This window comes from Erpetoichthys calabaricus, chromosome 6 (genome assembly GCF_900747795.2).
Source record: "Erpetoichthys calabaricus chromosome 6, fErpCal1.3, whole genome shotgun sequence".
NCBI lineage: Eukaryota > Metazoa > Chordata > Cladistia > Polypteriformes > Polypteridae > Erpetoichthys > Erpetoichthys calabaricus.
Window position 1 is genome coordinate 135298581 of NC_041399.2, and position 26660 is coordinate 135325240.

Here is a 26660-nt window from a genome sequence, read left to right on the forward strand (position 1 = left end):
TTGCCATATACAGTTATACAAAATGTGGCAGCCTCAGTACTCAGCACACAGGATTTTGGGGTTCATTACATCATATTTTGGCATTTTTAAGGTTTGACTCTATTTTTTAACTACAGATTTTGTCTGAGAATTTGATTTTGATAAGTGTATATTCTTTATCTCAATTCTTTATTTTACTCTTTTCTTGCGCACAACTACAGCATGGAACTCCTAGATAACTTTTTGTTTATCTTAAACCTCTACTCCTGTAACAAATCTTATGATGCCATAAAAGCATCACGTTGTGTCTCTAAGTAATTTGAAAAATCCAATTAATTAATAGAACACATTTTATTTTAAATTCACATAACATTTTTTAAATCCCAAGTTCAGTAACTTAATAGGCAAGGAAGTGTCTGGATAACTTAAAAGATGCTGCCATATCTGAAAGTTCGATTAATTATATAAATTTACAAAAAGTACATTAGCATACCCATACTTTAAGTTACTGTACTTCCCATCAGAGATGAACGTTTAGCTTTTAATTTGGTTACATTGTCCTTCAAGACCATACAAAAATAACTCATCATGGAGCATTCCACTTATGACTATTATTCCACATTGGCATTTCCAGTTTGATACTACAAAAATAAGAGACAATTGCAGAGTCAGATAATTCTGTCAACTTAAATGCTCAGCATCTAATTGACTTCTTTAGTCCTTCCAATTTGTTGCAATGATGTTCACCAAGCCTCACAAAAAGAGGCTGGATTCGTCTAACTATTGGTTACATCAGTGCTTTTCTAAATAAATATTATTGTAGATATCCATTTTTACAATAAGCTTCCTCTCTTCTTGTTGACACAGATGAATGATTTTGCTCAAGAAGCTGAAAGCAAAGCCTTCTCAGTCACATCTGTTCCAGACAGAGGACAGTATTTACACACAACTCTGTAGCATCCACTCCTTGCTTTCTTCCTGAATAGGGAGCCTATCATTTCTATGCAAGCTTTCCTCCTGTAAAGGATAGGAAATATTTTCTTCTGACATGTGATTGTATGCTTGTTTAGCTTCTCCTTGAAAGCTACTGTCAGTACTTTCTTCTTGTACAGGAGAACCAACATCCTCTTCTGTCCTTTCACTGCCATTCTGTGACATTTGACTGACATACACAAAAATCACTTCTCCACTAAAGTTCATCACCTTCCCATTTGAAATAAATGTGGTGTTATTGTTCCCCATCACATTACCTGTAAAAGAAAGAGAATTCTTTAAAAAAAGGTAACAGTAAATGGTGCTCATTCAGGTACAAAAATATTTAGAATCCAGTGAGGAATGACAGTATAATTTCACTTTTCACTTTCACTTTAAAAACCACTTGGTTTGGCCAACAGACTCTAGATGTGGATAGCTAGAGGTCTGGTTTTCCTACTTCACTGCAAATTATCTTACACAGATTTAAAACCATTAACTGACAGTAGCACACAGTGGACTTCCTTTAATAAGAAAGTATTTCATTTAAGGAGAAAAACTGTTTCCCCTTGTTGTAATTGCAAAATGGAAACTAATGTTGCAATGGAAGAGCAGATATGGTGAAGATGGTTGAAAAGGTGAGAGAGAGTACTCATAATGCTTCATAAGTTCATTTTAATTCTGTTAATTTATTCTAATATAATACAGTGTTTTGGTTCATATCGCCTGGACCATGATTTTGAATCCAGGCCCAACCACTGTCTGTTTGAGAGTTCTAGCCCAACTCAAAGATGATGATATCAGGATGATTAGTAGCAACAAAATAATTCAGTTTGAGTTTCTCTGTGTTGGCGAGTCTGTCCTGTGATGGAGTGACATGGACATCAGTTGATGGGTCCTGTGCTTTTCAAGCCGTATTGAGATCAGCTATGATTTACTGAGAACTTGCCATCAGCAGAGAGTGGTCTTGTTAAATGAGAGGGCTGGAGTTACACATATAAAATAACATTTTGTTTGATCAAATTAAGGTCTTAAGGGCTCGAGTCTATCCCAACAGCAGTAGGTACAAGGCTGAAAACAGCTCCGGACAGGTGATAAACAGATTAAAAAAATTGTCTTCACTGCTGTGAGAGATGGAATTTCAGTAACACTAGTTAAATTGACAGAGGGTTGGTTTAACTGGAGAAATTAAACTAAAGGAAGATAAGACAAATTGCCGTTTCTGGAGGGCCCATGGCATAGACTGGTGGTTTTCAAGTCAAGTCCTAAAGAGTTTTTACTACAACCAATTTCAAAATTATAATTCATTATTCTTATTTTTAATGAATGTCATTCTTTAGGGAATTGTTCTTTTTAGGTGCATTCACATAGAATATAGCAAGCACCAACTTGTCGTTGTCTGTCTATCTCTCTGCATAAACCAACTTGGCTCCCATGGCATACTTATTGTTCAAAGAAATCTATCAGAAAAGTTCAAGTTTCATTAAGATATCTCAAATATCATATGCTGTACAAGTTTTTCAAATTCGCCAATGAGATACCCAAGCAGAGATAATAAAAAAAATGTGATGATTGTGAAATTGGTTAGAATAAAAACCTGCAGCTATAAATTTAAACACTACTGGTGTAGATAGTCAAAGTCTGAGTTACTTATTAAGCGCAGCAGTTTGTGTACTTAATGGTTTTGGGCACAGTTGGCTGCTTTATTATTTTTTTTACAATTTCTTACTTTGAACAGTCAGCTCTAGAGGCTACCAGTCCCTATGTGGATGCCATTTTTTTTGTTTTGACTAGCAATTATGTGTTATAAAGGTGATCCCTGTTTAGATTGATCTCCTGTTGCTGCAATAATTTAAAACAGTCTTCTTAAAGATGGTTGTATTTATGTAAATCAAATACTGTGTAACAATTTTTTTTTACATTTTTCCTTGTGGGTGGCGATAAAAGAAAATGTACAAAGTGGAATAAATTTCATTCAAAATTTCTAATCCATGCACCACCTGTATTATAATGTATTCTGTTCTAAATGGCAACAAATTGCTTACTTAACATTTTAAACAAGGCGATGAATGTGTGTTACCTTTGAAAATGAAAAATATGACTTTAAATAGAAAAAAACCCACTCAACAAACACAAGTAACTTGAAAGTCAAAACATTTGTTAGTTTGGAAGAGTGTGGGCAGCAGTCTGGTAAATATGGCTGAGAGGTGGAAATGCTTCAGAGATGACACAAGCAAAGAATGCAGTTTCAAACAGTCCCTAAATTCCCCTTGAAGGCTGTCTACAGGACACACAAGGAGAAAAACTGCAGAAACGAGGAGAGCAAGCCAGCTCTTTGCATCTGTTCAATAATAAATAAGTAGCTATGTCTCCATCTCCAGACTCGCACACAGTGCTGTACATAAGGTGTTGCTAACAGTAAATCAGTTCACATCAGCTCAGAAGTTCTTAGTTTGCTGTCTGATCCAGCAACATCCAACCAGTCTCTGAGACTGAAAAACGGAAATTAAGGTCAATTCCCTAATCTTCACAACAGACGGAACAACCCTACTTGAGGAATTGCTCCCAGCACTCCAGATTGGACATAGCACAGTCCAGGAGGACAGGTCCTTTCAAGGTGCTAAATACCCTCTCATTATAGGATATATTGAGTAAAAACATTTATGAAGGGTTTTATCTAATGGTTTACCAAGTGCCTCTTTGTGGTTATAATATATATCTTTTATCTCATAGTAATTCTCATGAAATAAGCACATATCGTTCACACAGTTTTTATAAAAGGCATAGTTTTGTTTGATTGATAGATTGCATATAGCCTCTGCTAGATAACACATAAATGAAGTGAAGAAAAGTCACGAAGTAGAAAAATTTGGGGAAGGAAAGGGATGCTAATAGAGAGTATGGAAGTATGAAAATCAGACACCCCAGTCCAAAAACTAAACATTGAAGGATGTACATGTACATAGTGTATTGGGAGAGCAAAAGTAACAATTTGGTCAAGTGACAATGATTAGGATTCCTTGAAACCAATGGGATATTTTTAAGATAAAATTCTATTACATTAAAGGAGTGGAGGAAAAATCTCTGAGCCACACTGACTTACTTGATAGTAGGTGATATGATGCCTTACAAAGCATTGCATATAGATAGATAGATAGATAGATAGATAGATAGATAGATAGATAGATAGATAGATAGATAGATAGATAGATAGATAGATAGATAGATAGATAGATAGATAGATAGATAGATAGATAGATAGATAGATAGATAGATAGATAGATAGATAGATAGATAGATAGATAGATAAGAATGACTAACTAAGAAAGTAAACTTAAAGAAAATTTTTGACTTAGCTATCTATGATAATAGCATACATAGTTCCAATGCGGCATTTTAAAGCTCATATTTCCATTGAAATAAAGAGGTTCCAGTAACATTTCTTTATACACGTCTGCTGATGTTGCTTCCATTAGATCCCAAGCATATAATCTAATTTATTCATTTTCCAAGTGTCAGTCCACCTTATCCTGAAACATAAGCTCAGATTTCAAATCATCAGTTAAGATGGTGGAAACTGAAAAGACATGAGGAACACGAGGGTCCAGAGGCTTTATGTATTGGGGCCTTTTGGCTTTTCCGGCCGTGTCTTCTGTCTGCCTATTTATTTTCTTGCACTTTGAGCATTTCTTGGATTACACCTTGAAATATGAAAACACAGCACCACAGCAAGGACAATGTAAATGATAACACTTGGTGTAGAAACAGGGATAAGGAGTTTGTCAGGTAAGCTGATTTATGTATTTTATTAACTAACATGACATAAGGTGTTATAATGCATTCTTGTTTATCATGGAATAGAGAGTGGCAAGATAGAAATACAAGTAAGAATTTCACTATACCCTATGTGACTAATACTACTACTCTGCTACTACAGCATGAATGTCTTTGAGAAGAAAGCATCTTGGACACAGAATATGGTTAAACTCAATATAAAAAGTGATACGAGTTTAAATTGAATTCAGTGTACCTAGAGCTGCAAGGCAACAGTGCTAACTAATCACCGTCATCTATACACCCGCCAATTACTATACAATAAAAAGTATGCTGCGAAGTGTTTGTCATCACTTTTAACATGAATCAAGTAACAAAACACTTAAAATATATGACTTGATCTCCGGTTGGAAGAAACAAGAAGGGGGGGGAGAGGGGGTGGGGGGGGGGGGGGCTTTACCACCACAACTAATGGAATCTCGCAGGCCCTGCCAAAAACTAAAATAAGCATTACCACAATGGATTATGCACACCTTGTATATACAGTATTTGTTTTTAGTATATGTAACTGAGTAGGTCCACACTACAGGGAAATAAAATCTGTAGCTGTACTGAAAATGTTATTTGTCCACTCACCAGATACTGATGAAGAATCTCCTGCAGCTTGGGTGCTGTCTTCGTTTTCCTTGTCCTGTTTACTATTTTCTTCTAAATTAACTCCTGTACAAAAGGAATCAAATGAATCATTTGTAGTGTCCATGCTGCAGCTGCAATTCAGATTGTGTCTTATATCAGAGGCTGCATTGCCTATCCGAGTCTGAAAGGTAGCATGGTCTTTAGCAGGCAGCGTGGAGTCCATGGCACATGACTGGCAGGAGTCAGTGGCCTGGCCAGAGCTGCATTTATCTCCACAGTTCACGCTGCTACTTATATTTCCACAGCAAACGCTGCAATAGCAAACCTCTTGTAAGGATCGGAATTCATTGTTAGCATTGTCTGTCCCACAGGAGCAATTCTGATGTGTATACAGCTGATTGAGCTCATTTTCTCCAAGTTCTAATGGCCCTTTTAAAGAAGACACACAGCTGCAGTCTCCAACTTCTTCTGGCTCAGATGTCCTACTGTTGGGTTCCCTTTCATTCTCAGTCACATTAGACTGGCCGGACACAGGAGGTTGGCTGACATTTCTGTGCTGTGGTGATCCATTTAAGCAATTGTTAACAATAACTGTTTCATTCTTCTCACAGGTTTGAACCAAAAGTGGAGTTTCCTGGCTGGAATCTAAAGAGTGGCTAACAAAAACTTCTTCAATAGATGTCGGGACCTTAAAACGTATAAAAAGAGTCAAGTCAAAAACATTTCTGAGTTCAGTAGTATAGTCAATCAATATTTTACTCCATAAACTTTGAAACTGGACATGCTTACTTCATGAGAACACATAAAAGGATGCATTATGGCTTTATCTAGAAACTGTTTTAAATTGAGTTAAGTTGAAAAGCTAATATTTCACTATAGTCTGCAAAGAATAATTCTTCAAATAAATGTGATACCAGAGCTTACTAGAATTCTAAACACTAATGTCAAAGAAATGTAAGACAGAAGAATGCCCAAGGGTGCCAAACTAAGTACAATAAATAATTGGTTGAAAAATATATACTGCATTGTTCAAAAATCACCTCTACAGGATCACTTATAAACAAAACTTAAACACCACAAAGATCACAATTATACATTATACAATTATCTGTCCTCTCTTTTTTCCTCCCTGTGCTAAAGATATTGTGACGTCCCGCCGAATAAACACACTCAGGAGCCGCTTGTCCAGGGAAGTCTTCCAAATGCCGACTGGCTTTTTATTCAAGATGCCGCGACATAAGCGGTGCCCTACCGCCGACTGTTGTCTGGGTCACGGGGACACCTCCAAAATAACAAAGATAATTCACCTTCGTCCTATCTACCTCTTTAACTGTTTGCTCCTTTCACCACTTGATGCTGTCTTACTTTTTCTCTCCAGCCACAACTACCACTTCCAGCCACCAACGCCCTTTTCTTCACGCACCGTTAATTAACCCGGATCCCTGTCACTCAACTCTCTCCCTCTAGGGAGATGCCCCAAGCCCTTACAAAAAGTGTTCCCCCAAGACTTTACCCCAACACTGCTTCCACTCCCTACAGTCCATGCAATGGCAAGACACGTCACAATATTGAATATTTTCAAACAATAGTCTAAAAGGCTGTTTTGAGATCCTGATGTTTTTTAACTACCTTCTACCTAGATAAAGGGGAAAATGAGTAGGTGAGCAGCAAACTGAATTAGCTTTGCAGCATTTACCTGAAACAAGCATGCATTTTCAAAATGAACAATAGTATAAATGAATACGTTCTTACTTACTGGAGTTTCTGTAGTGTTCTGCACACTTGAAACATACAATCGAAGGTCTTCTAAAAAAAGAATAAAGCAAGAGGGAATTTGTCACCTTTCATGACCACATATACTTTTAAGAATGGTTCTTGTCTAAGATCAGTATAACCTAAAATAGACATGACCAGAAAAATAGAGTTAAAACATGAGTGGATTGAAGGATGGGTGGGCTTTGAGGCAAAGGCTCCAAAAATGCCATTTCAGCTTTCATTTCTTTCACAATACTTTTAACATTACATTTATGTCATGCCATACAGACACAAAAATGGATTCCATTCAAGCCTTTTAATTTCTCGATTTCCCAGAAAACAACAATTTTCAATGTTATAGAATGTTATAGCAGCAAAATTTTAATCAAGTGTGCTGATGCTTAACCTGCAAGAACTATTTCGGCCCTGGGAAATTGTAAGGTGTGATTACGCAGTTGGCAAGGTGGGTTTTAGCATTGAATTGCCTTTTGTGGGAAGCCAATTGAATACTTAAGCTGTTTAATATCTATTTGTTCAAGGAAGATTTAAGAATGAGTATATATCAATACCTACTCATTCATCTGATACTGTTGTAATAAGTGAAACAGCATTTTGCAACACAATGACATCTCAGAACTGTTAGCTTTATATTGCCTTCTTGATAATGATTAAACCGCAGGTGACATATTCTATTTTAATGCATCGTGATTCATCTTCATAATGACATTGTCCAGCTGAATATTTCTGTGCTGTTAAAGACTTAACAGTACTCCACGATTACTTAACTTGTTTTTTTGGTCTTTACTTCTAATTATCCACTCTGTACCTTTATTTATTGGTTTATTAAAAGGCATGATTTTAGGTTAAAGTTCACCTTTTTACTGAAGTGTTGAGCAGATCTGTCAAATTTGTGACTTAGAGGATCATAAGGACTTTCTTTGTTGAGTACTATACATTATCACAGTATTCTGAATAACGGAGTAAGTTTCATTTTAATATCTTTACTGCAAAAAAATGCATCTATTACTCATTTACTTGTATGTAACAAGACCTCAACCAAAACTTCTGTTGGTCTTCATAACACTTATAAAACATCAGTAGTTCGGTTATTCACCACTGTGAAGTGTGGCATATTGACATGACAGTAAAATGAGTTGTTAATATAAAGGATTTACACGTAATGCTAAATATGTAATATCAAGAGAAATGTGTCTCAGTTAAGCCACCTCAGACCACTCCAAAGTGAAGTTTTGTTCATTGGCCACATTGCACAGACAAACGAACACTTCACTGATGCTTTGGAGTTTGCATGTTCTCCTTGTGTCAGCGTGGGTTTCCTCACGGTGCTCCGGTTTCCTCCCACAGTTCAAAAACATGCAGGATAGGTGGATTGGCAGTAATACTAAATTGGCCCTACCTAGTGTGTGGCTGTGGTTGTGTGTGTGTGTTCGCCCTGTGATGGACTGCCACCATGTCCAGGATTCATTCCTCCCATATTCCCTATGTTAGCAGGAATAGGCTCCAGCACTCCACATGACCCTGTTCAGGAGGTAGCAGGCTAGAAAATGACTGACTGATGCCTTGTAAATGTTGTGAACACCCAAAGAAGCCTTTGTTAAAGTCTTGTTACATATTAGTAAATGAGTATCTGATGCATTTTTTTGCAGTACCTAAACTACCTTTAATTTAATTCAGAAATTTAATTTAATTCATTATTACTATATAACTTGTTTGCTATTGTTAAATTGTGCTTTAACAAAAAAAAAAAAAAAACACATTATATCCCCTCAGGGGCTCCGTACGAGTGTGCAGACAGATACCTGTAAACATAAAGCATGTACCTGAACCCTTTGAGTCAGATAACCCTCCCACAACCCAAATATTAACCATAGTGTAACGGGGCATGCGATAGGCATTTCGTGACTAACATTGTGGGCATTACCTGACGTACGTCACAGATATTTCAGGCTGCAGTTCGACCCACCTGCAACCATCCCACACTCCTTTAATAAATAAAAGTCTGCTTTTTATATCACCACACTACAAGAGACAGAAGTGACGTCAAACTGAAGCGCAGTAGCTTTGGTAAAGGTGCAATTAGGTAGCCCCAAAGCGCACTTTTGTAATTTTTTTATGTAACTTTATCTCGTACGTGCGTAAAAGTATCTTGTACGAATGTGAAAACATTTCGTACATATGTAAAAGCATCATGTACATACGTGGGTATCCCGTACATATGCATGAGATATTTTAACGTACATACGAGATAAGGGCTATCCCGTACTAATGCAAAGTGAAATGTGGTTACCCTTTCCGGTATAAACATATTTTTAAATTGTACTTTATCACATATAGAATTGTGTAACCACTTCTTTCTTTCTTTCTTTCTTTCTTTCTTTCTTTCTTTCTTTCTTTCTTTCTTTCTTTCTTTCTTTCTTTCTTTCAGCACAAAGTTTTCAGTTCTGGGTTACTACGAATATGGAATATGTCTTCTTTCTTGTTTTATTTACAAGGTCAACTTCAGTGTGATTGACTTACCATAAAGTTTTTTGAACCTTTCTTTGTAGCATACCAGCAATACAATAAGGAGCACCGCAATCAACAAAGTCAATGTGCTTAACACAGAACCCCATAATATCCAGTTCCCTAAATGAGAAAAAACATTATTAATACAGTAAAAGCACTGGCAAGAGAAATTTAGTAAAAGGAAATTTATTACATTTAAATTACAGAGATTAATCCTTTGATTTCCACTGCCAGGCACATAAGTAACTGTGCTTAACATTTTTAATATGAATTCTGCAGTCCCAACAACACTTTAATTCATAACTCTACATGGGAATCCCATAGAGACTGGTCACAAACTGAATGCTTTTGTATTCTTTTGTTTTACTAACAGCGCACACATTGACTGAAATAAGACTTCATTAAAATAATGAGTCTAAATTACTCCAGTGTGAGTGAATAAGGGTGTGAATGTGTGCCCTGCAACGGACTGGCACTGCATCCAGGGAAGGATTTTGCCCTACACTCAGAGTGTCACAAATAGTCTCAAGGTCCAGACAGTCCTAACATGGATAAAATGCATTGGATAATGCAAAGGTGGATTAATGGATGGATAGACAAGTGTAGACCGTGAACAGTTTACTCTGATATTATGATATGTTTCCTTTACAGGGTGACTGTTCAAGGAAATTGCTTCACTACATGCCTGCCAAATCTGCCATTTACATACTACTTTCCAGAAAGTCCTGCATGTAAATTCTGTGGTTATTGGCTCACTGCAGGATTCAACGTTATTAAAAGAGAAGAGAAAACAACATTCAGAAAATGTTTTTGTTCACAATGGATCTGTTAGTTCTATTTAGGACAGCTTTGCATATATAAAAATGTTCAGTGCACATTAAAAGATCAACTCTAAATACCGAACTACTATATAATTTGTTGCACACCACATTTTTCAATTGCAATATTAATAAAAAATTTAATTAATGAGTATACAATTTAATGATTTTAATCATGATTTTCTCAAGGCAATAGTCTTATTTGCAGAGACGTACAATACTGTGTAATAAAATAAGTACAGTTAGTATATAGCTGCGGTAGGCTGGCGCCCTGCCCAGGTTTTGTTTCCTGCTTTGTGCCCTGTGTTGGCTGGGATTGGCTCCAGCAGACCCCAGTGACCCTGTAGTTAGGATATAGCGGGTTGGATAATGGATTGATGGACAGTTAGTATATAGTGAACAAGGAATACAATTTTTTGTTTTTTTTTTCCAGTTAATTTTCTAGCATGCACTACACTGTGTAATATAATATTAAAAATGTACTGTACTGGATTCGTCATGATCACACGCCACATCATTGGTTGCATTTCCAGGCTGCTTTGTAACCATTCCAAGTTTCTTGCAGCTAAAAATTTAAACAAAAGAGAGGGAGAGAGATTAACCACTTTTTGGCTGTTTACTTCACTAGGGGCAGACTGTAACTCTTTAGACTAGCATTTACCACAAAGGAATCTGGTTGTTCAGAATAGATTGTTTCCATGGGAAGTGGCTTAGCAATTAGTCACCATTCCACATGGTAGCTACAATTATGTAAATTCTGAAATCACTTACTGACCAATGAGAGCTAAGCACACAAGTGTATAGCAACTGCACTATTTCTGAGGCAAATATGAAAACAATGTCATAGTTCCCTTAAGTTTTTTTTTTTTTTTACACAAGTACTTTAATTTGGGATGTCACCCACATTTTTCCAATCTAGCTTGGAATCAACTCACTTTACTAAGATAGGTTGTCCAATATGATGGTGGATGTACAATTTAATTTAAAAATAAAAACACAAAAAAGGTAATTTGACACATATAGCTAAAACAGCACAAGTAAAAAAAAGGTTTACCTTAAAATACAGCCTGACAATTGCTTTTAGATAACTCTGCACCTTCCTTACCATTTTTTTTTATATTTGTTGTTTTTATAAGTGTATACTGAACTTATTCTGCCTGTTTCACAATATGTACAGCCTACACTTGTAGTGGTAGTACAAAAGACACGAAACTCCATAACTGTGGGAGGAGCACACTTGGCAGAGATGAAATTTCCATTACTTGTGCTGTTGAGCACTTTTTACTGCTGTTGTCTGCTCCCTATTTTCAAACTAGGCATAGAACTTATTAGAGCTTTAACACTACATGTCTTTTCCATCAATGTGACTCCTTGTCAGTGCAACTATCCTATACATTTTATTTATACAATTAACGAACTAAAAATGTTTCAAATAAAGGAAAATTGGTAAAGTACACTATGCAATAACACTCATACATTAATAATTACAGTAAAGACAATAATCACAAACATTATGCTCCTCATATTTATTACCATTTATTAAGGAATCATTTAAGAGCAACCTCTCCCAGGCCAAGCATGTGACTTCCAGCTGCATGGAGTGAACAGACACGTGTGATTAAGCAAATTCTCATGTACTTCCATCCATTTCTCCTCATTAAGCTCAATAACCCAAAAACATTCTCCTATCAAGCATACAAAGTAACAGTATGTGTCAGACTCTTTTCAAAAGTTTTAGCTTCAAGCTCCACACCCAGTTACGGTACGTTATCTAACCAAACCAGGCCTCCTCAAGTTCAGTCCTGGAGGGCCGTAGTGGTTGCAGGTTTTTGGTTCCATCACAATTTTTTAATGTAAAGCCAATCCTTGCTGCTAACAGAAATTGTTATTTAATTCTGTGGTTTTCATTTAGACACATCAGATCATTATTATGTTTGAAGATGGACAATATAATTTTGGAGCAGATTCCTAATTATTTTCAAATGTTTTATTTAAACAAATGCTTTTTGATTAAAACACACACACTTGTAAATAGTTTTAGTAGATGGTGAACTGTTGATCTTTTCATTAGTAAACAGGCAGCTGGTTATTAAAATAAGAAGCAATTAAAAGAAGAGTATGTGGCTGTTTAAGTACTAAAATTAAGGGTTCAGAATCTTAACAAGTGAGCCAACCAAAATGAAGCCCAAAAATTCAATAGCAAAATTGGAATTGGAATTGGAGCAAAAACCTATGGCCACTGCAACCCTCCAGGAATGAAAAACAGCTGTAAAATCGTGGCCTTTTTGTGTTAGTGGTAAAAACTAAGACACTTTACACAAGTATTTTCACTTGATTTATTTAAGTCATCATTAGGAATTTATTACAGCTACGAAGTGCTCTACAAATATTGTCAGGGTTGTGGGGTTTAAAGCTGGGTAGTGTAGAAATAAAGCATCATGTGGATTAGGATAAAACTAGTAAAATGCAACATAAGGATGTCTTAATTAGAAGCACTAATTTGCTTCTAATTGAGAAGTTGTGTTGGAAGTAGGAAGTGCTTCCAGCAGGGTTGTGGGGCAGTGAGAAAAAAAGCATCAGGAGGACTGATTTCCTGGAGGACTCCATTTGAGTAATAGTGAGTTAGGCTGTGTCTCCACATACGTAATAGCACCTCACAAAATGCTTTATTTTGTAAGCGATTCATCTTTCAATACCATCTATCAGAATACAAAATTATTTATTCAAATAAAGCTTTTAAAAGATATTTTAAATTTAAATTCTTCATGTTCTGTTTCAGAGCATCTTTGCTAAAATGACTAACGAAGTAAAATGTCCAGTGTATTTCCAGAGGATACTTACTCAGTCCAAGGCATACAAGGGTCTGTTGCTGAAGAAACGTTGGAAAAAAAGCCTTGTGGACACTTTTTACAAAGGGAGGTTGAATTTTGCACTGGAAAAAAATAACAAAGGAGAACACATGATGGCCAGGCTTGGAAAAATGTCCGAAACAATGAGCAATTGGATCATGCATAAAGTATGGGTTAAAATTAATTTATTTTATGCCTCTCAAACTAAATATATTTTATTAACACACGTTTTTCTGTTATGGGTCTATTTTTGGGTATGTGCATTCAAAGGGGTACCCAGCCAAGGATAGGGTTGCATAAGTTATAGTTCAATTTTACATTCTTTTATTAATTTCTAAACATTCTTTATCCAGTTTGGTGTTTTTTTTCTGGGCTATCCTAGGAGCACCACATCATTTGAACTGAGGTCACACTCAGACATGCACCCAGAGTCTCTCATTCCATGAAAATTTAGTGTAGTTAAGTAACCTGAAACGCATGCATTTAGAATGAAAGACAAAGCAACATAAATTTGAGAAAAACATACAAACTCCACAAAGACAGCAGCCATCCCAGGATTTGATTCTGGCCTCTCAGAGCTGTGAGGCAGCAGCATTAACCACTGAGTGCACCTTATCATGAGCACCCCGATTATGCATTTCATCATATTTTTGAATCATTTCATATGTGACTGATTTTAATTTTCAGTATAAAGTGATTCTGTATGATGAGTAAGCTGTGTCTTTATCTTTAGGGTAAGGTAAACATTAATTAGTGGTAAACAAAAATGAAATTCATACACAGTACTTTTTGCCTACAAGTAAAACATGTTGCATCCAAGGCTTTACATTTACCTCCATATCCAGGGGGGCACACTTTCACCTTCTCACAGAACTCGCAGTAGACACGTAAACACTGAAAGCCAGGCATGCACACGCATTTCAAGGCTGCTGTATTTGTTTCTGGCTCCGATGCCTGATATCCTTTCTCTGAAACATTGGAAAAAAAAAAGATGAGTCTTTGTACTTTTAAAAACAGAACACTTTTAGGCAGATCTTTTTCTTAAGTTTCATTGGTTTCTGTGTAGCTGGAGGTTATCCTTACCATTCCAGCTGGGGCCATTAGCTGGAGATTTGTGTTACCTGATAATCCTTTTATGTTAAGTTGTCCTCCTATCATATGGGGCAGGCATGACCAGCACCTGGGGAGCCCCTTGGATTTCAATGTGCACCTACCTATTGTTAACGCTTTTTTCTATCAGCCGACGCCTTTGGGTAACGTATGGTAGAAAAACTTCAAGACTCACAAGAATTTTGGTAGAAAACCCACTTTAAATAAAAGTTAAAGTGTCACACTGATTCACTTTTGCGATTCTGTAACAGCAAAGCATCATCAAAATAAGCCTACACATAGTCTCAGTACAAAGATGGCGGCATACTTTAGTTAAAGTTATAATTCTAGTAACAATTACACCCCTGGTTTCTTGTTGAATTTATACTATGTCATGTTTGTGATAATGTCATGGCCTTTATGACAGTGGTCCTCCGTTTTTGACCTGGTGGGACACAGAAAATGTATATTTTTGTTCCAAAAATTTCTTAATTACAACCCAATTATTGCTTCTAATTAAGACATTTTTATGCTATGTTTTATCAATTTTATCCCAACCCACATAATTTTCTGTTTCCACACTACCCAACTTTAAACCACACAGCCTTGACAGTATTCGTGTAAAACATCTTATTTTTTACCACTAATAGAAAAAGGCAACCAAATTACCATTGTATTTATCTGCCCTCGTGTTCTTTCCTGGAGGACCGTAACTCAATTTCTTAATTAGAATCTAGTTACTGCTGCTGAAGCAATTAACTCAAGCTCAAATATTCCCATTTTACTTACCTGTTAAAATTTTGAACGCTTAATTGTTTCTTTAGTCTTAAACAACTGCTCTCCCTGCTTTTAATTACTTCTTGTTTTCTTAACCAGCCGACAATTAACAATGAGATGCAAAAGGCAAAAGGAACCTGCAGGTCACCACATAACTTGGTCCCATTTACACTTTAATAGAATGTCTGCAAAGAAATAGAGGAGTAATACAGTGAAGGACTAAGAATTATTACTCTGCTTTGGGCCACACATCACTTGAATGATATGCTTGAAAGAAAAAAAATCTACAATATAAGAATGAGCAGATGAAAGCTATACACCTAAATAACAAATTCTGTTATCAGTTAGGATTGGCTTCTAATTAAGAGAATAGGTTGAAACAAAAACCTGCTGCCATTGTGGCCCGACAGGTATGCATTTGAGGATGGGTTTCTTTACAGGGACTGATTTAAAGAACAGAGGATAATATGAGGGATGTATAGTTCCAGAGTCCCAGAAGCCAAAGATTAAGACTCAAAAGCCTAAAAGTTCCACACTCTGTTCTTCCCCTTCCTTTCTGCAGATCTTAAAGAACCTTGGGTTTCAAACAGATGCTCTCAGAACGTATAATAATACCAACAGCTGAATATTAACAGAACAGTTTTAATGGGAACAGATTCTTTACCCCAGTGAAGCTAATCAATCATTTCTATCTAATTTCTCTAAAATAACTCCAAGTCCCCAAAGTCCAACTACAGTATCTATGTATCTAGTTGGTAACTTAGAACACTAGAACGCTCTAGATGAGAACAGGCCATTCAGCCCAACAAAGCTCGCCAGTCCTAGCCACTTATTCCATATATTTATATAATGCTCTGTGTGAAGAACAACTTTCAAACATTTGTGTGAAATCTACCCTTCACAAGTTTGCATCTGTGTCCCTGTGATACTGTAATGTAGGGCTTAGTTCTCAAACCAGCCACAATATGTGTAGAGTTGGCATGTTCCTTCCATGTCATGTTTATACTGCTCTGGGAATTCAGGTCTTAGCTCATATCTCAGTGAGCCTGTCTGAGTGCACAGTGTGTTCTTTTATTATACCTCCAACATAAATTGTTTTGCTTTTCTGGAAATAAAAGGGGTTATCTGGCTGGTACACCAATTCTTTCCAAATTATATTTGTCTGTAACCAACTCAATAGAGAAAATCAGGATGGAAATTTAAAGTATGTGAATCAGACAGACTGTGGTTGTAACAAATGAACTGAAATGTACTTTGAATTTGATTTTGCATAACATAAATAAAATAAGGGTGGTATAGTGGATAGATAGAACTGTATTTGTCCCCAGAGGGAAATGTGGCTTTTAACAGAAGCTCATTAAATAAAAACATAAATAGATAGCTAAACAGATACTATTTATCACACACAAACTCCCATTATGGTCTGAATACACACCAGAATGACTAAAAAGAAAGAAAACCTCTGACTTGGCTGTTTCAGTCACAGTGAGGCTTTATACCTCATGGATTTGAATCCTAGAAATTGTCTGGGTGGTGTTTGCATGTTCTCTCAGTGCCTGTTTTGGGATTTTGTCCCAGTACTCTTTTTTCCTTGCACACATAATAGTTTAATCACTGGTTGCAAATCTGGCCTCTGTGTAGCTGACTGTGCCCTGTGATGGACTTGTGCAGTCCTGCAGTTTCCTGCTTTGTGCCCAGTGCTGCCAGGATAAGCACTGGACCCCTGCTATTCTGAACTAAACATTTTGAAAATGTTATGTTATGAAGAAAATAATGTAAATCAAAATGTTAGCACAGCTAGTAAGCTTTTCTCCATTAGTTCACAGACATCAATTTTGTGCTCAGTGTTGTCAGAGTAGACAGGCAAAGACAAAGTTAAATAACAGGAGACATCCACATGCATTAGCTGGGTAACCAGAAATCAGCTAGTCTAGAATGATGTTTTAAATCAAGAAACACACCCAAGCAAGTAAGCAAGTGAGTCATAGAAATAAACAGAAGAAAATGCAGTAGCTATTCACTCAATAACAACTTCTGCACCCATAACATCACTAGTGCTCTCTCGCATGTTTCACTGCACACCTCTTTCATGACAGGCCACTATGACCAGTTCTTTAATATATCTCATGAAATGTCAAAGCCAACATACACCCTTTTTCTTAAAGATGGTATACAAATGCAACACCTTTATGAAATGGCTAATGTCAATTTTAAAATTATAAAGAGACAACCACAGGAACACAAGAAAGCTAATCAGTAAAGAAGTTCATGTGTTTACAGGAATTAGTCACTGGCTGAACGCTCAGACAAAATGAAACCCAGATGCTACAGGGAACACCTTCTTGATCTGTTGCATTATTCTATACCAAAGTAATGCACACTCAAACTAGATGCCGCTGAAATGCTGATTTGGGCATAGAGCCTTACTGTAGTGGAAAACCACTTTAGTGGCTGGAAGCTTACCAAAGCCACAATAGGCTTCCTTCACATTGTAAAAGAAAGGCAGAAGCTGACTGGGGGTGAAGGGGGAGAGATAATTAAAAAAAAAAACAAGAAACTGTAAAAAAATTATGAGTTGCATGATGGCAAATGCTTTGCAAAGACTGGTTGGCATGGGGACATGGTGATGAGTGACTCTCCCTATCAACCCAAGACTCTCAGGACAGTCACTTTCAGCATGGAGCTGCACGTTCACCCTGTGTCCTCACTGGTATTGCAATAAATTTCCAAATCTCAAAGATGAACGTGTTAGATTGATTGCCAGCTCTAACCTATGGTTGTGTGAGAGAGTGTGCTCAGCAATGGATGGGTGTTCCATCAGGATTACATTGTTGGAATAAACTCCTTTTCCCTGTGACCCTATAATGAGATACACAAGTTAACTGTTTTAATAATAATACAGGCCTGCCTGTTTTATTTACCTTTACTATCCAGCTTGCAAATTGTTCAGTAGCTGTATCTCTTCATGTTAAATAAATGTCTAACAAGCCCCTCTCTGTGTAGAGTTTCCATGTTCTCACTAAGCTCACTTACGCTTCATAAGATAAGTTATGAGATATGTTTGGTCTATGTGTCATAAGAGTATGCTTCGAGTGCCTGAAGTGGACTGCTATCACCTACATTGTTGGTTTCTTTTAGTGATTACTAGTCTGGTTTCTCATGATCCTACAGTACAGAAATAGGGTACTAAACTGGGTGGATTTATGAATGGATTAATGGTTTGCCACCCAAAGAATTATCTGACTTAGTTGTTAAATTCATTTTGCATCATTCAATGTGAGCCATATTTTCAAAATAAATTACATTTTGATATGTGTCACTTTATTGTAGTATGCTGCTTGCTGCACAAACTACACAAAACTCTTTTTGTTATCATTTTTAGCAGAATGTATTATATTAAATAACATTCAGCTGCACTGACAATACATTCACTTTTTGAGAGACAATTGTAATTGTTTCATGAGCTGAGTGAATGTAAAACGCCAAAAGTGACTCTACTCCATTGAGCCCTTGAGCAAGGCCCTTAACCTGCAATTGCTCCGTCCTGGGTATGACGTTAATCTGCATCCAGCCCTGCAAGTAGGCCCTCCAACCTGCAGGGGAAAACCTGGGGGTTGGTGGCAGAGTTGGCATTCCAAGCCACCATAAGAAAAAAGCCTCACACTGTTCCATTTCATCTGAACTAGTGTGGTGCTGAGGTGTCACCCGTTGCATGGCTACACTCGGGTCCTAATCTGGATGGGTTGTATCAGCACATGCTCCTAACCACTCTCTCTCTCTCTGAGTGAATGTGCCAGTCTGCACAAGAAAAGGAGCCTGGAAGCAGGATGCCAGTGGGCAAACAATCCAGCTATTGGTGGGGAGTGAGGGACCTGAGAGCAGAGGTGATTGAGCAGGCAGCATGGATGGTCCCTTGGACATTTAAGGACACTACTGCAAAAGGATTATAGTGCCAAAACAATGAGAGAATAGTTCTGTTAACTAGCCAGACTGGACTGAAGTTACTAAATGAGACTGACCATATCAGCTTGGAGAGTGTTTCAGAATGGGGAAGACCTTTGAGAAACATAGAGGAAGTTCCATTATAGCCCCCAGATTACTAGAGGGCAGCAGAAATGCATTGGAAGAGAGCGGTGGAGCTATGGTTTATTTAGTGAATGTAGGACTATTATTTGAGTTTTTCAGCCTTAGATGTTGATATTCCCTTATTCTGTAAATATAATGAACAAAGAAATTTAGTGTGGTGTGTGAAGGGTGAACATTGAGGTGCCATACGCTGTTTTTACATAGATAGTTAGATAGTCATAGTGTAAAACAGTAAAAGCAAAGTAAAACTATGACATAACTGCACAATCCAGAAGTGTGCACAAAACACACCCAGTGTGTGTAGAGTTCCTATGCCAATGTGCATTATAACTGGCTAGGATAAAGATGAGCACTATGGGAGGGACCATTATACAGTCTGACTGCTGTGACCAAAAAAAAAAAGCTGCCCCTGTAGCACTTCTTAGCTCCCAGCTCATTATTTCATTAAGTGCTTAAGGAACTCCTCAAAACATATCGTGAACAGGTGGGGGGCAGCATTATTCATAATGACCTCTAATTTTGCCATCATCTCTTTCCTGACAATCACATAGATGAATGTAGAATCAGTCATGACCATTCCAGGTGGTTTGTAGTGTGGTGGGTGCGGCACCACGCTATCTTTGCATGCTCTGAACCTTAAACTTCATTACCTTCCTGATTGGTTTATTCAGGTGTAGAGGAATATGCTAGCCACTATGGACTGGTACAAGGTCCCCAGCAGTCTGTTGGACATATTAAAGGCCTTCTCAGATATAGGTGCCAGCTATGGGTCTATTTTTGTACAGCGGTTTGGTGTTGTCTGTCCAGTCTATAGTTCAGATGTCACCTCAGTTATTTATAGGTTTGTACTGCCACCAACTCCCCATTGTGGTTACTCATCTCAGTTGCTACCTTGCATTTCAGAAGCCCCCCGGTAGCTTCTTTGTCTTGGTATTGATTGGTTGTTGCAATTGTACCCCATGACAAAGTCTTCCATTACCTTTAAATACTCCTACTCATTTCCTTTATCAATGTAACCTAATGTGGAGCTACACAATTGCACTTAAAACAGGTTACATGGAGGAAGGGGAGCTCTTGCTGACCTCCTTCTCTGACACACACTCTTGGGTCCTCAAAGGATGTCACCTGTCATTTAGATTGTCAGTGATCCAGGACATTTACTTCATTTGCAGTAAGATTTTTAGTGTTAAAGGCACTAGACAAATCAAAGAACTTTATCATGACCATGTCCAAGTGGGAGTAGGCCCTGCGGAGCATGCAGATCAGGTCATCATACTACTGTAAGTCTGACAGAATATGGGGGCAAGGGTGGGAAATGAGGTGGTCTGTAAACAGAGGCCTCAGTTGTTTCAGAATCAGCCTTCCATGGTGCTGCTGAGTAGCAACATGTTGTGTGCTGGTTCGAAATGCCACTAAAAGCACTTCACGTCTCACAATTAACTTGAATTTGGCAGGTGACGTGAAAACTAATAGTCTAAAGTTTTCCAGAATTCTGGAGTGCCCATTTTCAGATAGCTGAGTTAATGATATAAAAAAAGAAATGTAAATGACTTCTCTGGCCGTACAGTCTGCTCCTATTCTTTTTTTTTCTTCAAAGTCTAGTTCCTTTCTCTTTGTAGTGAAGTACTCAAATGACTTTTGGGAAGACTAAGGCTTCTTGTAACACTTTAACTGAGCACACCACATGTTGAATGATTAATTTGCTCCTATTAATACACGTGGTATACAGTCACAAGCCGTCTCTCCTGACAGCTAAATAGGTCAACTGATTAATTTGTTAAAGAATTAGGAAAAAGCAGAAGTGCTACATATAGTGACTCCTACTTTAAATGCTTCATATTTTCAGTTTTTCCAATTAGTGTTCACAATCACTGTTTTTTTTTTTGAAAAGTGATCAAATAAAGCCAGCAGGTTATTGTTGAAGATATCTTTTTGTGGATTTAGCACTTTACTGAAAACCTTTGTAGAGCACAGTAAAATTGTTGTAAGACTGATAGTATAAAATCCACCTTCACTGGGTACACTCACAAAGACATTGATATGATTTATTAGTAGGTGCCCAGCAAGTGCCAAATGAGTTGGAAGATATATAATATTTTGTGTATTTTGGTTAACAACACCTTAGAGGAAAGGCTTTTGAAAATTTGAGAATAAAACCAAAAAAATGCATATCTTATTTCCAAAGAAAAGGGTTCAAATTATGGTGTTGTTGTTGCATTGAGCACAAAGTATCATCTAGTTCAATATCAACAATCAGTCATTGTAATCCAACTAAAATTCTTACCTCTCATTTTTAGCCAGCAATTTTCAAGTTCAGTCCTGGTGATCCCATGGCCACAAGTTTTTAATTCCAAATAGTTGTTTAGTTATCTGGCTTGCCAATATTTTCTAAGAAATCTTTTATATTCACCAATTTCTGCAGAGTTTAAAGGCAGGCAATTCCTTCAGTCTCACATTTACTTCTCTGCCTTTAATAAATGCTTCTTACAAATGAGCAGAGAAGTGAATGTGGCATTGAAGTAACTACTTAACTTTAGTATTCAGTATTTCCAACATTTGGATACAATTATTGGAGCAAACAAAAAAGGGCAATTTTAAAGGAAAATGGCAAAGGAAATGTAAACAGAATAGCAAAGACTGCTCACTAATTAATGCGACTAATAAAAAGTAAGAATGATTAACTAATTATGAATAAAAACTCAAAGCCAGTGTGGGCAACAGGACTGAAATAAGGAAGCAATATTTTATACCATACATGTCACGTCCTTAATACTCTTACACGGTGAGCAATCTCTATATGAATGTCATCTGCTTTCCTTTGATGAGTACAATTAATGAATAGTGAAGCAATTGACATTAATGTTCATTTTCCTGGCACTGACTGCTTTACATTGCAGGTATTTAGACACCAACCTTTATCACAGAATATCTGTGGTATGCAGGCTCCTTCTGTGTTCCAGTCATCCTGGTACTCATGTAATCCACATGGTAGGCACTTTGTTTCAGAGGTTTCTGTGCACCAGCTTGTCATATACTCTCCTGCAGTGACAAATAACAGTAATTTTAAAGGTGAACAGTATCCACCATCTCCACAAATTAATAGTTCAGCAGCAATAAAATGCTAAACCTAAAATGAGTTTGTTTAAATAAATGACTTCCAAATTGTTAACTTGCTATGTTCATGTTTATGTTATCTGCTAATATTTAGAACAGAAAGAGGAAAGTTTCTTCAAAAAATTAACTTCAGATTCAACTAGACTTAAATTTCATTTTTTCAGTCTGTTCTGATTTTGGTAGAGGAGACTCAGATATTCCTAAAAACCTGCTTTGTACATGGTTGTGCACAAAGTACTCAGTAATTCCCATGATCTTAAAATTTATCTGTGCCTTAATACCTTGATTAAATTTTGTTGGACTAATTTTTTCTAAATTTATTTTTTTACCACTGGTAACCTGTTTGGGTGTTTTGCCTTTAGAATAGCAGCAGAAGAAAGAGCAATACATAAGTTTGCGTGTGAATCAGACAGACATTGTTTACAACAGAAAAGAGCCCTTTCACAATCTTGGGTCAGTCAAATTCCCCTGTCTTGTGCAGCCTGTCGCCATCCTATTTACCCAGAAAAACTGAAAAAATCAATAACTAAAGCATGTTCTAATGAACACCCCTTCCTTTTCTAAACGTAGAGATTGTAAATGGGTCCATGGTTGGGTGCTAGATGGCAAGAATAAATAGGCATTACAGAAAAAAGCATAAGTGCATGAGGTTCTGTTTATAAAGGAAAAAAAATAGGTTCTGCCACTGACATTTGTCATTGTGTTAAGGCAAGACAGATGACACAGCTAAGGTGACAACCCTTATTAAGGAGGAAAGTGTCTATTATTTCTAGGGAGATGGAGATAGAAAAAGAGCAAGGGGGTCTTTTATAGTACGTTAAGAGTTGGAACAAATGGTTATGTACTCTGTCTTGTAAGTCATAATGTACATATTATATGGGTAGCACATGGTCCTTTAAGTGGGAGCTGGGACATTGAGCTGCAGGAACATCTTTGAGCCTTGGAAAGAACTCAGCTGGTAGAATGCATTAGAAGACAGGACCTGGATAGTAACAGATGGAGGCAGAAGGGTTGTTTTCCATGTATTTATTTGTATTGTTTTATTTACTGTGTTAATCCATCCCTCTGAATTTGTATCTTTTTTGGGGGTATTTTGACATCTTTTGAATTAATTTGGGTTTGGTGTCAACTCTGGAACATCACTTTCAGAAGGTGAATAAAAATTCAAAGGCATTGTGAAGTTTAAAGGACATGAATACATATACTGTGTAATTGAGTGCATAGTACTGATCATATATGTTGAGAATGCATAAACTATGTGATTTTTTTCTGGGCACTCTCATTTCGAATATTAACAATTGGTGACTCCAAATTGGCACAAAAAGTGTTTATGGAGTATGAATGAGCATGGCAATAGACTGGACTTGGCTCCTGGCTTGCCCTCACTGGATAAGATGTGAAATAAAGAGTTTACAAAGAAATCAGATGAATGGATAAGTGTTTATCAGTAATAAAGAGTTGCAAATCTTGAGGTTGAGGAGCTTAAAAAGTTATCATGCTTGAAAGAGGAACATTATTGTTCAAAAGAAAAAGTCCAGATTAACGCAAGACAAGAAAGAAGTGGAAGTCCAACTGCATTTGTGTCGGTTAGGTACATAGGTTTTTCTTTTTTCTTTCTGTTTCTCTAGCCTTTTGTTAGCACTGTGACACATATATCGGCTTTCCTTTCTATGGTGCTTTTCTATAAAAGGAAAGCTGTCTTTCATACAGTATCTGTGTGACATCTATGGCAAGTGCTGCTGAATCCTGACTTATTCATCTTTTGTGTGGAGTTGGCATATTCCCCACATGCCTCTGAGTTACTTGCACATCCCAAAGGTGAATGAGCTTGGTTGATTACAGTCTCTAAACTGGACCAGTGTGAGTGATGGTGGGTGTATGATTCAGTTAACCTTGCCATAATCTGTCATCTCTTCCAATTCATCGTCTTCAGTGTTACACCCAGTATAGATGCTACAAATATACTCACAAGATCCCTGTGACTCTATAATCAAATAAGCAAGTTCCATTGAAGACATGGGCCTAAAAGTAGTCCTGAGGCTACTGAAAGATACTACATAATTTTAAATACATAAGAATGTCTCACACTGCTCTCCTTAGATTAGGCTAATTAGTATGTTGTCATATAGAAAAGATTAAAGCAAATCAGATTCTGTTCCTCTCTTTGGCATTTTTTATCCAATCTTAAGGTGCCTAGGAGAAAACAACTCCCATTAGAAAAAGATGGCTTTGAAATCAGCAGTCTGCTCTGCTATTATAAAGTGGAGACTGGCAAGACAGATAAGAATTTAGAAATGTGACGGAGATTAGGAAAAGTAAGAGGAAAAATGGACCCAGCCTATGAATATGTCTCCTTGGACAACATGGATGGAAGAGATTATTCACTCATAGGGCTTGTTATTGAAACCCACTAAGCAAGATGGACATGTTGGAATTTTTCTGCAAATTATCCAAATATGGTCAGTTCAAAAGAATATTAGTTTTTCCTGCAGCCATCAATCCTGCATAGCCATTTACAGTAGCAAACAATGTGAATTAGTACAATTTCTAGATTTCCATAACAGATATTTTTAGATAATTATACAACGATAAATAAGCCATAGAGTATTTGTATTAACAGTACACAGTATTCACAAATTGCAGACAATGGTTTGAATTTAGGTTTCAAATATTGTAAACGTGTTGTAGCTATGTGGAGTTAGTCACATGGTTTGTAATGCACATGGAGACTCATATGGTCTTGGTCTATGATCCATATACAAATATGGAGGTAAGCTTCTTAGAACTTAAGAAGGTTGAACACTTTAACACAATATGGTTAAAATGAAACACTCAAAAGTCTTTTGCATTTGTGTGCCATGCATGTTATTAACACAGAAATAGGTTAAAAATGGGCTTCACATAGCATCCTTTGCCACCATGCTAAAACATAAGGAATATACCAAAATTTTTTAAAGAATGCTGATATTGCAAATACTATAAAAAGAAGGAAAAGCAACATTACCTTTTTTGCATTTGCTACAGCATTTTCCATATTTTTCATACTGTGTGTGATCACATTTCTGGGTTTGTTGTAAAGGGATTGCCTGCATAGTAAAACAAAAATAGTATTGGTGTCACTTGCGATTGTGTTAATTTTTCAGAGATTATAGCAACATGTTTACAGCAAAGAAATGCCATATTTACAGCAGTGATGTACTTTCCTGTCTATGCACCCTGCATCTGTATTATGTATATTGGACATTGGGGTGTATTTGCATTATCTGATGAGTAAGAATCACCAACATAAACAGTATTATGAACTTATTCACTCTCAATTCATTATATTCATGACATTCTGGGAGCACAAAACATATCTCTCTTATCCATGTACATATGCTGTTCTATCAAAAATCACATTTGCTTTAAAACTCATTGTACATTTTTGTATATAAAATAATGAGCAATTAGCATGCCTTGTAAGTTTCAGCTTTTGCAGCAATAATTTTCTTAGTTCTTTTAAACAGAAATAAATTTAACATAAATAAATCATTATTTATAAGGAAAAGTCAAGACTTTGACACTTTAGAGATCTCATTTAATAATAATGACCCCTAATCTGATATTGTGGTAACTGCACATACTCTTAAAGTGGTAACATTTAATATCCTATTGTAAAAGCTTTCACTGATTGTTGTGTTATGATGTTAATGTGTTTAAGTAATTAATATTGAGCAGCAAAGTTTGCTTTCACCACTGCCATGATAGTCACCGATTTCCAGATATCCTCAATTGAACAAGTGGAAGGCTGGATGTCTACTGAGTGGGACATGTGTGTGGGAGAACTGCATTGCTGTATTGCTGCAGTCTTTGCACAGCATGTATTGTGTATAGTAGGAGACTTCATTACTTCTTGGTCAAGCCACAATCTTATACAGAGATAAATGAAAGAGTTGTGTTTGGCGTATACTATACACAAACTACAGCATGCAAGTAACATTTACTTTAGACATTTCAACTACTGCACATGATGTACACAAGGCTTAAGGAAGTATCATATTAACAATAACAGGAAAAATGATTATATATAACCATTAGTAAACAATAACAAAAAGTCATCCACTGACTATTTAAGATCCTGAGATATCATTTGCAATGTATACTTAGCAGTCAGGAGTGATTTCAGCTCATTGTTTCTGGTTTTTAACTTAATGTAAGTCATTCTTGTATTTTAAATTCTCACACTTCTTCCATCTTTTTAAAAAGCCCACAGATCACCACTAATTATTTGTGGTAGGCATCTTCA

General features: G+C 36.7%; 1 protein-coding gene across 2 annotated transcripts in view; it reads right to left on the minus strand.

Moving 5' to 3' along the window:
* Positions 1–311: 311 nt before the first annotated feature.
* Positions 312–26660, minus strand: part of tnfrsf11a (tumor necrosis factor receptor superfamily, member 11a, NFKB activator) — a 76461-nt gene continuing 50112 nt past the window's right edge. The window contains exons 2-10 of one of the 2 annotated variants that reach the window (XM_028803936.2): positions 25380–25461; positions 22175–22300; positions 14143–14277; positions 13302–13392; positions 10949–11025; positions 9655–9762; positions 7118–7167; positions 5362–6049; positions 312–1229 (exon numbers count right to left, since the gene is read on the minus strand). In XM_028803936.2, the coding sequence (XP_028659769.1) occupies positions 919–1229; positions 5362–6049; positions 7118–7167; positions 9655–9762; positions 10949–11025; positions 13302–13392; positions 14143–14277; positions 22175–22300; positions 25380–25461 (1668 nt within the window). In that variant the 3' untranslated portion in view covers positions 312–918. The remainder of the gene's footprint in view (positions 1230–5361; positions 6050–7117; positions 7168–9654; positions 9763–10948; positions 11026–13301; positions 13393–14142; positions 14278–22174; positions 22301–25379; positions 25462–26660) is intronic. The other variant, XM_051929032.1, reaches the window with a different exon arrangement.